At 40.1% G+C, this 15,536-nt stretch overlaps 1 protein-coding gene across 17 annotated transcripts in view; it reads right to left on the bottom strand.

Annotated features, from left to right (window-relative positions):
* LOC129634562 (uncharacterized) overlaps positions 1-15,536 on the bottom strand; it is a 72,271-nt gene that overhangs the window by 44,462 nt on the left and 12,273 nt on the right. For 3 of the 17 annotated variants that reach the window (XM_055556903.1, XM_055556904.1, XM_055556902.1), the window contains exon 1: positions 9,734-9,856. The exons of 11 other annotated variants lie outside the window; for them this stretch is intronic. In XM_055556903.1, the coding sequence (XP_055412878.1) occupies positions 9,734-9,845 (112 nt within the window). In that variant the 5' untranslated portion in view covers positions 9,846-9,856. Of the gene's footprint in view, positions 1-7,537; positions 7,716-9,733; positions 9,857-15,536 lie in introns of those variants that run through there. 3 more of the 17 variants (XM_055556893.1, XM_055556896.1, XM_055556901.1) reach the window with 3 other exon arrangements.

Genomic DNA, 15,536 nt, shown 5'->3' with positions numbered 1-15,536 from the left:
ATTAAGAAGAGATGGCAAGAATACACAGAAGAACTGTACAAAAAAGATCTTCACAACCCAGATAATCACAATGGTGTGATCACTGACCTAGAGCCAGACATCCTGGAATGTGAAGTCAAGTGGGCCTTAGGAAGCATCACTACAAACAAAGCTAGTGGAGGTGATGGAATTCCAGTTGAGCTCTTTCAATTCCTGGAAGATGATGCTGTGAAAGTGCTGCACTCAATATGCCAGCAAATTTGGAAAACTCAGCAGTGGCCACAGGACTGGAAAAGGTCAGTTTTCATTCCAATCCCAAAGAAAGGCAATGCCAAAAAATGCTCAAACTACCGCACAATTGCACTCATCTCACACGCTAGTAAAGTAATGCTCAAAATTCTCCAAGCCAGGCTTCAGCAATATGTGAACCGTGATCTTCCTGATGTTTAAGCTGGTTTTAGAAAAGGCAGAAGAACCAGAGATCAAATTGCCAACATCCGCTGGATCATGGAAAAAGGAAGAGAGTTCCAGAAAAACATCTATTTCTGCTTTACTGACTATGCCAAAGCCTTTGACTGTGTGGATCACAATCAACTGTGGAAAATTCTGAAAGAGATGGGAATCCCAGACCACCTGACCTGCCTCTTGAGAAATCTGTATGCAGGTCAGGAAGCAACAGTTAGAACTGGACATGGAACAACAGACTGGTTCCAAATAGGGAAAGGAGTAGGTCAAGGCTGTATATTGTCACCCTTCTTATTTAACTTATATGCAGAGTACATCATGAGAAATGCTGGACTGGAAGAAGCACAAGCTGGAATCAAGATTTCTGGGAGAAATATCAATAACCTCAGATATGCAGATGACACCACCCTTATGGCAGAAAGTGAAGAGGAACTAAAAAGCCTCTTGATGAAAGCGAAAGTGGAGAGTGAAAAAGTTGGTTTAAAGCTCAACATTCAGAAAACGAAAATTATGGCATCTGATCCCACCACTTCATGGGAAATAGATGGGGAAACAGTGGAAACAGTGTCAGACTTCATTTTTTTGGGCTCCAAAATCACTGCAGATGGTGACTGCAGCCATGAAATTAAAAGATGCTTACTCCTTGGAAGGAAAGTTATGACCAACCTAGATAGCATATTGAAAAGCAGAGACATTACTTTGCCAACAAAGGTTCGTCTAGTCAAGGCTATGGTTTTTCCTGTGGTCATGTACGGATGTGAGAGTTGGACTGTGAAGAAGGCTGAGCGCCGAAGAATTGATGCTTTTGAACTGTGGTGTTGGAGAAGACTCTTGAGAGTCCCTTGGACTGCAAGGAGATCCAACCCGTCCATTCTGAAGGAGATCAGCCCTGGGATTTCTTTGGAAGGAATGATGCTAAAGCTGAAACTCCAGTACTTTGGCCACCTCGTGAGAAGAGTTGACTCATTAGAAAAGACTCTGATGCTGGGAGGGATTGGGGGCAGGAGGAGAAGGGGACGACAGAGGATGAGATGGCTGGATGGCATCACTGACTCGATGGACGTGAGTCTGGGTGAACTCCGGGAGTTGGTGATGGACAGGGAGGCCTGGCGTGCTGCGATTCATGGGGTGGCAAGGTGGCAAAGAGTCAGACACGACTGAGCGACTGAACTGAACTGAACTACACCCTTTAGACTGGGAAAGATTCACTTTCTGTTTCCCTTATCCTAATCATATCGGGACTCATAAGAGATTTCAATAGACTATGTTACCTCAAGATATGCTTAAGAATTCTAATATTTGTCAAAATTTTATAGCCAAGGCTTTACTTCCTATGTGACAGCAATTCCCTCATGCATATATCATTAATAATATACTGTAACTACAAAAAGGAGAAATGATATTTTTGACACTGAATGGCCATGATATTCTTTAGACTCCAGAGAATACTGATTAAATTAAAATCTTTTTTGAAATTGCAAAACCAGTTCTTTTTACACGTGCAGTTAAGAAAAGGTTAACTTTTTTTTTTAATTTATTTATTTTAATTAGAGGCTAATTCCTTTACAATATTGTATAGGTAAGGTTAACTTCTAAAATACTTTTCTGGAGCTCCAATTCTGCCTGGGAAACAAAAACAGGCCTAAGAAAAAACCTAAAGTTAACTCTTATCATGCATGTCCTTGGGATACACTGCCCACTCTATCTAGGACTCCAGCCATAAATGAATTGGTGGATCTCAAAAAAAATTAAAAAATTTAAAATTAAACAATAAAACAAAAAGATATTTTAAATTTCAAGAGTAAAACTATGCCTATCTATCTAAAATTATCTATGTCTCAATATATGTCTTTGTTTTTGAATGATGTGAAGTTAATGAGCTCTATTTAAATTCACTTGTTTGCTAATCTAATTAAGATATGTCTTAAGTCATCAACATTATATAATACTTTTATTATGCCTAGGTTTAAGGTAAACTAAATTTGTCAACAAAAGGTTAACTTTATATATATATATATATATATATATATATATATATATATATGTAAGATGAAAACTTTTAGATAAACTCTATTTTAAGTAATTATATTTTTAATAGAATAATCTATTATTATAATCTAAAATAATCTCTTAGGATTGGGTTAACTTAAGTTTCTGGAGTTATAATAAACTAAATAATAAAAGTTTATTAAATAGCTAGGTCATTTCCAAATGAAATAAGATTTTAAAACATTAATCACTGAATGTTAACTTCCTCTTACAAAAAATTTTTCTTATAGAAAAACTAAAGAGATTTTAAACTATTAATAAAAAAATATATATTTATATTAAAATAAATGTATTATATAACATGATATAATAAAGATATTCACCAATCTATAAAATACTAACATACAAGACACTTCATAGTTGCTAAAGAAAAGATATATGCTTTTGATAAAAAGATATAAGAAATGGCAAATAAAATGATGAATACAAAAATATAAAAGAGTTTATGACAAATGAAAGAAAATTTTATGACAAATGGATATAACTCACTGCCCTGAACTTTCTTCCTCTTCCTTGTTACATGTCTCAATCAATACAAATTCTTTTATATGGACCACACCTCTCCAAGATAAAACTACACAATATGTTATAACCCACCTATTAGCTTACTTTACAATAATGAGAATACCTAATTCTATAAAAACAGACAATGGTCCTACCTATATTTCTAAGCAAATTCAAACAATTTTTACATTCATTCTCTATTAAACAGAATACAGACATTCCTTATAATCCACAAACACAAGACATAATTAAACAAACACATTACACACTCTAACTACAAATAGAAAATTAAATAAAGAAAAATACACAGGAACACTTTTATCTTCCTTATCAAGAGCAGACTTTACTAGATTCTGGCACAATATATTTTTTAAGCCTATAACTACTGTTAATATAGCTTTATTTCTATTTCCAGTCTATAAGATTCTTAAAACAAAAGAACACCAACTTCAATGTCTGTTTCACAATACAAAACAAAAACAACATAAAAAGGACACCATTTGCCAAATAAGTTATTTATTCCTAAGGGTATCAAAAGTGCAAAATATTCACCTTCTTTTTAGGTCTGTCTTGAAAGTATAGTCATCTTCCTTGACACACTGAACAAAGAGATTCAACAACTGCCAGGCTGCATTTCTTTTCCAAGGACAAGGTCAAATATATTTGGATATGAACAACATTTCATTTATCAAGTTGTTCTGCATCATCTTTTCAATAATTTCACTTAAGAAAAAATATTTGAATGTTTGCTCCTAATCCTTTGCCCCAAATAACACAAACCATTTAAAACACAGATCCCATTTCTTTTTATATCAGAAAAAATATATATGCTAAATGAGAAAGAAATCAACCCATTATTTCAAAACCACAGCCAAATTTTCATGGTTAGTTAATGATGACACCAAGACTATAGTACCTCATGTACTTAAGGCAAACACTTACTTACTGACATGTTGCTTGGCTGGAACTGATAACATTAGACAGACTATGCCACCAATACCTGGGCCTAATGCAAAAATATTTTTTAAATGGGTACATGTATCTACAAAGGGTTGCTTTAAGCCACTGACTGTCCCATCTGTTAAACATGAGGCATAAACTCTAAAAACCAGAAAAACCTACCTCTAACAACATCAATGTTGTGAATTCCAAAATACCCAAAGACCAAGAAGTTAACTTAAAACCAAAATTGGGTCTATTTGATTTACATATATGAAAAGGAAGAACAATAGCACTGGCTGAACAAGATGATGACATACCTTTGACACAGAAATAAACAAATTCATGGAAACAACATTCAAGAAGAAAGGTTTAAGTAGTCAAGAGTCAAGGTCAATTTAAAATAAAAGCTTCTCAATGTCCTCTTGGGGGACATTATCTACCAATCCCCAAACAGATCTCTAGATGATTATTTTTGGACTTAAATATTTCCTAGGAATGTTTTCATCATTATCGCTTTCCTTTCTTTCTATAACTATTGTTAATATAGATTTGTTTTAATTTTTTTTTTTTTTTTTTTTACTTACCGCAAGAAGATATTTTGACAAAAGCAGAAAAACATTTTGAAACACTAAAGGACACCTCCCTTCCTTTGCCCATTTGATATCAAGACGGGTTAACTAATCTATGGAAATCTAAGAAACCAATCTTACAGGGAAAGGGATATGCTTCTATTTCTCCAGATGGATCCAACGAACTCATATGACTTCCTCTTCAGAAGATTCAACCTAAGGGGGCCCCCAACATTCAGACTAGAGATGATACAACAAAAACTTCAGGAAGAAGGAATTCTGATACAAGCCATGGCAACTTTAAAAATTTCCAAAAAACACCACACTCGACGTCACCAACCTTATGATCTCCCTACTTGGGGACAGATAAATACCCTTACTAATCAAGCTGCAAATCTGATTTCTCAAAAGGGAATGTCTCAGAATTCTGAAAATATTTTTCTTCGCTATGCTTGCTTTGCATGCTTTTGCTTCCCCTGCTCAGGCTGACTTGATTGATCACACTTAGGCTTATATACCTAACCCCCCTTTTTTTTACTGTAGGTTATAAAATGGACAGATATAAGACCAATCATATCCACTAATGACTCAACACATATGCTCCCTCCTTGGAACTTGGAGGGGCCCCTCTCATCCTGAAGAAGAAAAAGAACTAATCTCTCTAGGTTATGAAGTCCTTTCTTTGTATATGGGCCCAACAGAATTATGCATAAATGTTAGCCAACAAACTTGGGCTTCCGCCTTGCCTCTAAAAGAGGACTTTTGGACACTGCTTGAATTATTTACTACTCTTTCTTTGTCCATGAGCCATGTTTACACTACTAAAACTTTAGGGAAAGAGTTAAGGCAAAAACAAAGAACGCTATGCAAAGGGTTTACTAACAAGAACTTTAAATATATTCCTGTTCATTGGGACAAATATCAGGCCAAATCAGGAAAATTAATGTTTATGGCTAATCATACAATTGTTGACTGGGGACCCCATGGTATATGGTTATCTAACTGCTCAGATGATATTAACAACACTATATATGATTATATTATTTAAATAACATAGAAGGTTACTAATACTACAATGAAGCATTACCATGACAGAGGACTTCTTGGATGGCTTGACGGTGGAGTGGCCCCCCCTCGTCCTTGAGTCGTTCTTGATAGACACATTGGGCCTGAGCAATGGGACATCTGGAAACTTGCTACAAGCATCGAGGAACTTGGGACTTGGACTGGACATTTCACAGGGACTAATCAGAGCCATAGCAAGTATTTCTTTTGCTATAATCAATCATATTTTATACAAGCCTGTGTTCCACTTCCTTTTGTTGTAGCTATAGGAAACTTACAATTCAATAAGACTTTATGTTCTGTAACTTGCATAAATTGTAAACTATATACTTAACTCCTCTATTTCCTTGAGAAATGACTCCCTTTTGATTCTTCGATTTCAACATAATCTGTGGTTACCAATAAATCTCCAACAGCCCTAGGAAGAAGGTCCCATGGCTGGTCTTGCTTCCCAGTTACTTACTAAATTGCTCCGACGATCTAAACGCTTCATTGGATGGCTGATTTTTGGCATTTTGAGATGAATAGCTATTTGCACCACTGCTGCTGTCACTGGCGTTGCTTTACAAACCTCAATTCAAACACGTAATTTTATTCAAAATTGGACTAAACATGCCCATGTTAGGGGAAGCACACTGATTGAAACCGCCCACAGGCACCAGAGTTAACCATCTGCATGAGTTGTTTTATGACAGGAGATCCTGATAAGGAATATGGAACTAATAAGCCACCACCAACCGCAAGAGTTCGGGAAAGGTCTAAAGGAGACACTGCATGTCCGTCCACTTCCCAGAATCCCTCTCGCTAGCATACCTCTTGGCTGAGCGATGCGTGCACCACCAGGAAAGACTGTGAATTAGAATGATTGGCCAAAGACCCGGAAACTAATCCCATCACCATAAAACCCGACATTGTGAGCCACCCAGCAGAGCAGTTCTCCTGGGTTCCCTTACCCTACTGCTCTCCACCTGGGTGCCCTTTCCCAATAAAATCTCTTGCTTTGTCAGCACACGTGTCTCCTCAGACAATTCATTTCCGAGGGTTAGACAAGAGTCCAGTTTCGGGCCCTGGAAGGGGTCCTCCTTCCTGCAACAAATGGCAACAACACCCATACTATGTGGGCCACTCAATCTCAGATAGATGAGGATATTCAAGAGGAAATACAGGAGCTAAAAACAGCCATCAAATGGGTTGGAGATCAATTAACAGATGTACAAAAACAGGTAATGTTAAAATGTGACTGGAATTCTACTCTATTTTGTTATTCCTGTTCATTTCAACAATAATGCCTACAACTGGGAACAAATCAAATTTCATTTACAAAACATACATGATAATGTCTCTCTGAATGTATAATTATTACAAATAGAAATATTGAAACCTTTTCTAATAATCGGCCCACTTCCACTAATTTGAAAACTTTAGCTGACCAACTAGCTAATCATTATCTAGGCTACACCCACGTGGATGGTTTCAAAGTATTATTCACAACATTGGGTCTAGAACTGTAATTTTAATGACTGTCTTGATAATTATTTCTCATCTACCGTTGCCTTCATGCAAAGATTGTTAAAGCTAAACAAACTCTAATGGTCAGAACTCTTTTTACAAATATTATAAATAAGGGAATTGTCAGGGAATGTTTAACAGGAGGATTCCTATGTGCTGTTTCTCGCAAGTCCTTTGTTTCTTTTTAAGCAGAACAGCATTCTGCTCCCAGGAACTGGGGTCATTGTGTGAGACAGGCTTGAATCTCCTTTAGCAAACATTCTCTTTTTGACAAAACTGCTTAGTCTCGATCCCCTTTCTTGAGATATGGATTGTCTCCTGACCTTGTGACCATCATCACCCCTTGTTCCCTTGGTAACGGTTACTGTATGTTTGGTTTTCTGATCTTTATCATCGACCAAAGAAACTTCTTGTACTACAGCCTCTATACACTCACAGAAAAATCATTAAAGTACCTTTGCTCCATCAGAGCTTGGGTCCCCGTGTCTTTTTCTTTCTCTCTCTCTCTCTCTCTCTGTGGCTGATTCCTTGGAGCGCAGAGACCCGTCTTGCTCACTCTCCGGCCCGGGCTTCTAAGACTCTCTGGAGAAGGCGCCCTGTGCCTTCACCCCCACTAGAGAGGGCGCCCGGTGCCTTCGTGAGAAACACAAGTCCTGTGTCAAGGACTTTATTGGTTTTCTGCGTAAACCAGGGAGTATCAGCCTCTTTCTCTCTTTCACTTTCTTATCATCGCCTCCGGATGTCCAGGTCCTGGTCCATTAAAGGACTCCAAGAGTTTCCCCATCTATTTGCCAAGAAGTGATGGGACCGGATGCCATGATCTTCGTTTTCTGAATATTGAGCTTTAAACCAGCTTTTTCACTCTCTTCCACTTTCATCAAGAGGCTTTTTAGTTCTTCTTCACTTTCTGCCATAAGGGTGGTGTCATCTGCATATCTGAGGTTATTGATATTTCTCCCAACAATCTTGATTCCAGCTTGTGCATCTTCCAGCCCAGCATTTCTCATTATGTACTCTGCATGTAAGTTAAATAAGCAGAGTAACAATATACAGCCTTGACGAACTCCTTGTCCTATTTCCATCCAAGCACCCTCAGGAGGGTGCTGTAGCCAGGTAGTTATTAGTCCAGTGAGGGCTGTGTATGTGATGCTTTAGGGGGACAAAGTACTGAGAAAGAAGCCCTTAGATGTCTTTTGTTAAATTATATATATACATATATATACACACACACACATATATATACGTTTGATAGAAGCATAGTTGACACAGTATTTCATGTGCACAGCAACTGGACTCAGGTATATGTATACACACAAATTATTTTTGAAATTAATTTCCAGTAGAGGTTATTATAAGATATTGACTATAGTTCCCTGTGATATACAGTAGACCTCTGTTGCTTGTTGCCTATTTTTTTTTTAAATTAGAAATGTAGCATTCTGCTCCTACTAAGTCAAACAAGTAGAATCAAACATCAAAAAAATTTTAGTAGGGCAAAGATTTATAAGTTTTCTAAAATTTATACATTCTACATATTTATACACACACACACACACACATACATATATGCATAGAGAAGCTTCTCTACTACACATGGTGAGGGCTAAGAAAGAACATCCAGAGGGAAGGAAAGATGTAGAAATTGGAGAACATCAACTAACTGACATGGGGGCTCTGAACACGAAATAGAAAAACTGAAACAAACTAGGTATAAGTAAAAGGTCATCATAGAGTTCAGCTGTTTTAAAACATTTCTGTTCAATAGAAACCTATCAGGATCTCTGGCCCAAAAGAGAAAAACCTGGGCATATGTATTTTTCAAAAAATTCCAAGATAATTCTGATATGCCTGTGGATTTCAAACGCAATTAGAGGTTTTTCTTTCAAAAGGTTTTTCTATTCCATGGTAGTTTTGGTGATATAGAGTCCTACTGTTTTCCTGCTGACCAATCCAAGACCTTCAGTGTTTGCTCAGGCACATTCCACTCCAATTAACAGCCCAGTAAGCCTAATTTGCTTTAGGCTCTGGTTGCCCGCCCCCCCATTCAGAGGTATGCATGAAAAAGTGCTGCTGCCTTGTGGACATTTCCTGTAACTACAACTTGACCACAAACCCTCAATGCCAACTCAAACTCACAAAACCTGGGGCTATGTGATTGACAGCTGCCCTCAGGAAATGCTCTGGGGCTGGTATTGCAGAAATAAATTCCAAACACAACCTACTTTTAGAAAGCCAACTGCCACAGGTCAATTTACCTCACACCCCTTAAGGAAAAACCACACCCAAACCTCCACCACAAGACAAGATGCTTAGCATCCCTAATTGCTGCAGAAATGCCGAACAGAACAACAATGGGAAACCAAATCCATCAGTCACAATGTTCATCCTGACAGGTCTACAAAGAATACACACGGGTGAGAACCTAGAGGAAAAAAGATTCCCCTACACTGTCCATAAAGGAAAAAATTGGCAACGGCCAGTACAATGGACATTCTCTCAAACCCTGAAACAAACTCTACAGAGGGGTTAATCCTAGGATTTGGAATTCCCACACCTGGGCCTATCTCCTAAGAAAACCACAGATCAAAAGGAACCTGCACCCCGACCAAGACTGCAGTTCAGTTCAGTTCAGATAAGTCACTCAGTCATACCCGACTCTTTGCGACCCCATGGATTACAGCACACCAGGCTTCCCTGTCCATCACCAATTCCCGGAGCTTGCTCAGACTCATGTCCATTGAGTTGGTGATGCCATCCTACCATCTCATCCTCTGTCGTTCCCTTCTCCTCCTGCCTTCAATCTTTCCCAGCATCAGGGCCTTTTCTAATGAGTCAGTTCTTCGCATCAGGTGGCCAAAGTATTGGAGCTTCAGCATCAGTCCTTCCAATGAATACTGAGGACTGATGTCCTTTAAGATTGACTGGTTTGATCTCCTTGTAGTCCAAAGGACTCTCAAGAGTCTTCCCCACCACCATAGTTCAAAAGCATCAAGCCTTCGGGACTCAGCTTGCTTTATGGTCCAACTGTCACATCCATACATGACTACTAGAAAAACCATAGTCTTGACTATATGGATCTTTGTTGGCAAAGTAGTCTCTGCTTTTTAATATGCTGTCTAGGTTTGTTGTAGCTTTTCTTCCAAGGAGCCAGTATTTTTAATTTCATGGCTGCAGTCACCATCTACAGTGATTTTGGAGCCCAAGAAAATAAACTCTCTCACTGTTTCCATTGTTTCCCCATCTATTTGCCGTGAAGTGATGGGATGCCTTCTCATACTGTTCATGGGGTTCTCAAGGCAAGAATAATGAAATGGTTTGCCATTCCCTTCTCCACTGGACCACATTTTTTCAGAACTCTCCACCATGACCTGTCTGTCTGGGATGGCCTACACGGGGCTCATAGTTTCACTGAGTTAGACAAGGCTGTGGTCCATGTGATTAGATTGGTTAGTTTTCTGTGATTGTGGTTTTCAGTCTCTCTGCCCTCTGATGGAGAAGGATAAGAGGCTTATAGACGCTTCCTGATGGGGGAGACTGACTGAGGGGGAAACTGAGTCTTGTTCTGATGCTCTGGGCCATACTCAGTAAATCTTTAATCCAATTTTCTCTTGAAAGGCAGGGCTGTGTTCCCTCCCTGTTACTTGACTTGAGGCCAGACTGTGGTGGAGGTAATGAAGATAATGGCAACCTCCTTCAAAAGGTCTCAGTGCCCCCAACCCTGCAGCAGGACTATAAAGAAAGCTGAGCATGGAAGAATTGATGCTTTTGAACTGTGGTGTTGGAGAAGACTATTGAGAGTCCCTTGGACTGCAAGGAGATCCAATCATTCCATCCTAAAGGAAATCAGTCCTGAATATTCATTGGAAGGACTGAAGCTGAAACTCCAATACTTTGGCCACCTGACTCATATGAAAAGACCCTGATACTGGGAAAGATTGAAGGCAGGAGGAGAAGGGGACAACAGAGGGTGAGATGGTTGGATGGCATCACCGACTTAATGGACATGAGTTTAAGTAAACTCCAGGAGTTGGTGATGGACAGGGAGGCCTGGTGTGCTTCAGTCCATGGAGTTGCAAAGAATTGGACACGACTGAGCAACTGAACTGAACTGATGGGATGCCATGATCTTAGTTTTTTTAATGTTGAGTTTTAAGCCTGCTTTTTCACTCTCCTCTTTCCTTCATCAAGAGGCTCTTTAGTTCCTCTTTACTTTCTTCCATAAGGATAGTGTCATCTGCATATTTAAGGTTATTGATATTTATCCCTGCAATCTTGATTCCAGCTTGTGCTTCTTCCAGCCCAGCATTTTGCATGGTATACTCTGCATATATCTTAAATAAACAGAGTGACAATCACAGCCTTGACCCAGTCCTTTCCCAATTTGAAATTGTCCATGTCTGGTTCTAACTACTGCTTTTTGACCTGCATTCAGATTTCTCAGGAGGCAGGTCAGGTGGTCTGGTATTCCCATCTCTTGATGAATTTTCCATAGTTTGTCGTGATCCACATAGTCAAAAGCTTTGGAATAGTCAATAAAGCAGAAATAGATGTTTTTTGGAACTCTCTTGCTTTTTCTATGATCCAATGGATGTTGGCAATTTGATCTCTTGCTCCTCTGCCTTTTCTAAATCCAGCTTCAACATCTGGAAGTTCTAAGCTCATGAACTGTTGAAGCCTGGCTTGGAGAATTTTGAGCATTACTTTGCTAGTGTGTGAGATGAGGGCAATTGTGTGGTAGTTTGAGCATTTTTTGACATATTCTTTCTTTGGGATTAGAATGAAAACTGATCTTTTCCAGTCCTGTGGCCACTGCTGAGTTTTCCACATTTGCTGGCATACTGAGTGCAGCACTTTCACAGCATCATCTTTTAGAACTTGAAACAGCTCAGCTGGAATTCCATCACCTCCACTAGCTTTGTTTGTAGTGATGCTTTCTAAGGCATACTTGACTTTGCACTTCAGGATGCCTGGCTCTAGGTTAGTGCTCACACCATTGTGGTTATCTGGGTCATAAGATCATTTTTGTACAGTTCTTCTGTGTATTCTTATCACCTCTTCTTAATATATTCTGCTTCTGTTAGGTCCATACCATTTCTGTCCTTTATTGTGCCCATCTTTGCATGAAATGTTCCCTTGGTATCTCTAATTTTCTTGAAGAGATCTCTAGTTTTGCCCATTCTATTGGTTTCCTCTATTTCTTTGCATTGATCACTTAGGAAGGCTTTCGAATCTCTCCTTGCTATTCTTTGGGACTCTGCATTCAAATGAGTATATCTTTCCTTTTCTCCATTGCCTTTTGCTTCTCTTCTTTTCTCAGTTATTTGTAAGGTCTCCTCAGACAACCAGTTTGCCTTTTTGCATTTCTTTTTCTTGGGGATGGTTTTGATCACTGCCTCCTATACAAGTCACGAACCTCTATCCATAGTTCTTCAAGCACTCAATCAGATCTAATCCCCTGAATCTATTTGCCACTTCCACTGTATAATCATAAGGGATTTGATTTAGGTCATACTTGAATGGTTTAGTGGTTTTCCCTACTTTCTTCAATTTAAGTCTGAATCTGGCAATAAGCAGTTCATGATCTGAGCAGCTCTTGGTCTTGTTTTTGCTGACTGCAATAGAGCTTCTCAAATGCAAATAGTATAATCAATCTGATTTCGGTATCAACCTTCTGGTGATGTCCATGTGCAGTGTGTAGCGTCATCTCTTGTGTTGTTGGAAGAGGGTGTTTGCTATGACTAGTGCATTCTCTTGGCTAAACTCTGTTAGCCTTTTCCCTGCTTCATTTTGTACTCCAAGGCCAAACATGCCTGTTATTCCAGATATCTCCTGACTTCCTATTTTTGCATTCCAGTTCCTTATAATGAAAAGGCACCCCACTCCAGTACTCTTGCCTGGAAAATCCCATGGACGGAGGACCCTGGTGGGCCGCAGTCCATGGGGTCGCTAAGAGTCAGACACGACTGAGCGACTTCACTTTCACTTTTATGCACTGGAGAAGGAAATGGCAACCCACTCCAGTGTTCTTGCCTGGAGAATCCCAGGGACAGTGGAGCCTGGTGGGCTGCCATCTATGGGGTTGCACAGAGTCGGACACAACTGAAGCGACTTAGCAGTAGCAGCATAATGAAAAGGACATCTCTTATTGGTGTTAGTTCTAGAAGGTCTTATAGGTCACCACAGAACTGTTCAGCTTCTTCAGCATTAGCAGTTGGGGCATAGAGTTGGATTACTGTGATATTGAATGGTTTGCTTTGGAACCGAACAGGGATCATTCTGTCATTTTTGATAGCACACCCAAGTACTGTATTTCAGACTGTTTTGTTCACTGTGAGGGCTACTCCATTTCTTCTAAGGGATTCTTGCCCAGTAGTAGATATAATGGTCATATGAATTAAATTTGCCCATTCCGGTCCAATTTTTAGTTCACTGATTCCTAAAATGTTGATGTTCACTCTTGCCATCTCCTGTTTGACCACTTCCAGTTTACCCTGACTCATGGACCTAACATTCCAGGTTCCTATGCAACACTGTTCTTTATGGCATCGCACTTTACTTGCATCACCAGTCACATACACAACTCAGTTGTTTTTGCTTTGGCTCTGTCTCTTCATTCTTTCTAGGGTTATTTCTCCACTCTTCTCCAGTAGCATATTGCGCACCTACTGACCTGGGGAGTTCATCTTTCAGTGTCATAACTTTTTGCCTGTTCATAGGGTTCTCAATGCAAGAATACTGAGGTGGTTTGCCATCCCCTTCTCCAGTGGACCACATTTTGTCAGAACTCTCCACCGTGACCCGTCTGTCTTGGGTGGCCCTACACGGCATGGCTCATAGTTGCATTGAGTTAGACAAGGCTATGATCCATGTGATCAGATTGGTTAGTTTTCTGTGATTGTGGTTTTCATTCTGTCTGCCCTTGATGGATAAAGATACGAGGCTTGTGGAAGTTTCCTGATGGGAGGCACTGGCTGTAGGGGAATCTGGGTTTGTTCCGGCTGGCAGGTCATGCTCGGTGAAGTTTGTATCTATTTTCTGTTGATAGACAGGGGTTGTGTTACCTCCTTTTGTTTGGCATCAGGGTAAACTACATAGGGGTGATGGCACTGATGGCAATTTCCTTCAAAAGGACGTATGCCAGCCCTGCTGTATTCTGTGCCCCTGACCCTGCAGCAAGCCAGTCAACCCACCCCTCCACCAGAGACTGGACACTCAGGCAACTCTGGCTCAGTCTCTTGTGGCGTCACTGCTCCTTTGCTCCTTTCTCCTGGGTCCTGGTGCACATAATGTTTTGTTTGTGCCCTACAAGAGTCTGTTTTGCCAATCCTGTGGAAGTTCTGTAATCAAATCCCACTGGCCTTCAAAGTCCAATTCTCTGGGGGTTCTCAGTCCCTTACCAGATCCGCAGGTTGGGAAATCTGTTGTGAGTCCTAGAACTTTTCTAACAGTGCAAGAACTTCTTTGGTATAGTTGATCTCCAGTTTGTGGGTTGTCTTCTCAGTGGCTCTATGGAGGCGCTAATGGTGACCTCCTCCAAGAGGACTTATGCCACATGCCATGCCTCCCAGGTCTGCAGCAGCCAGAGCCCCTGTCCCCACTGCAGGCCACTGCTGACCCGTGCCTCTGCAGGAGACACTCAAACATTCAGAGGCAGGTCTGGCTCAGTCTCTGGGGAGTCTCTGGGTCCCAGTGTGCACAAGGTTTTGTTAGAGCCCTCCAACTGCAGTACTGACTCCAGTAACCAAGACAGACAACCAACAAAATCTCCACTGAGAGATTAAAGCTTAAACAAAATGTACATATATATGATTGACTACTGCTCAGCCATAAAAATATGCCACTGAAGTGAGGAAGCTATGACCCTGGCAGCCACAGGGATGGACTTTGAAGAATCACACGAAGGGAAATCAATCAAGCAGAAGAAGACAGTAGTATTTATATGATGTACCTTCCAGGCAAAAGAGAAACTGACATACAAAGTAACAAATTTACAACCAGAAAAGCACAGGAGAATTGGAAGCCCAACAAAGGGTCCCCAAGGGGGGGAAAAAAACTGAAAAACAAGGAATGAACTGAGAGGTCCCAACTACCTTAGACATGGGATTCTGTATCTGTAGTAGATAAGCCACAAGGATTATCCTCTTTATCCCTTCCTTCCTTCCTTCCTTCCTTCCTTCCACATAAACACAGAAATCTATCTCTAGGAGAGTATCCACAGAATTTATCTCCTACCTTCCTTCATTGTATACACAGAAAACTGAATCTGAGATGCACAATCCACAAGGACCTAATGCTCAGCAATCAGCTCAACTTCTATGGCAAAAAATCCAGGAAAGAACAGAGATTACCCATGGATACATCGTATCTGAATCCGGCGGCTGTGTGCTGACAACAGTCACAGCACTGCACATCAACTGTAGTGCAGCATAACACAGGCATGACATCAAAGAGAAG

This window comes from Bubalus kerabau, chromosome 19, assembly GCF_029407905.1.
Source record: "Bubalus kerabau isolate K-KA32 ecotype Philippines breed swamp buffalo chromosome 19, PCC_UOA_SB_1v2, whole genome shotgun sequence".
NCBI lineage: Eukaryota > Metazoa > Chordata > Mammalia > Artiodactyla > Bovidae > Bubalus > Bubalus kerabau.
This window is presented reverse-complemented; position numbering and strand designations above follow the sequence as displayed.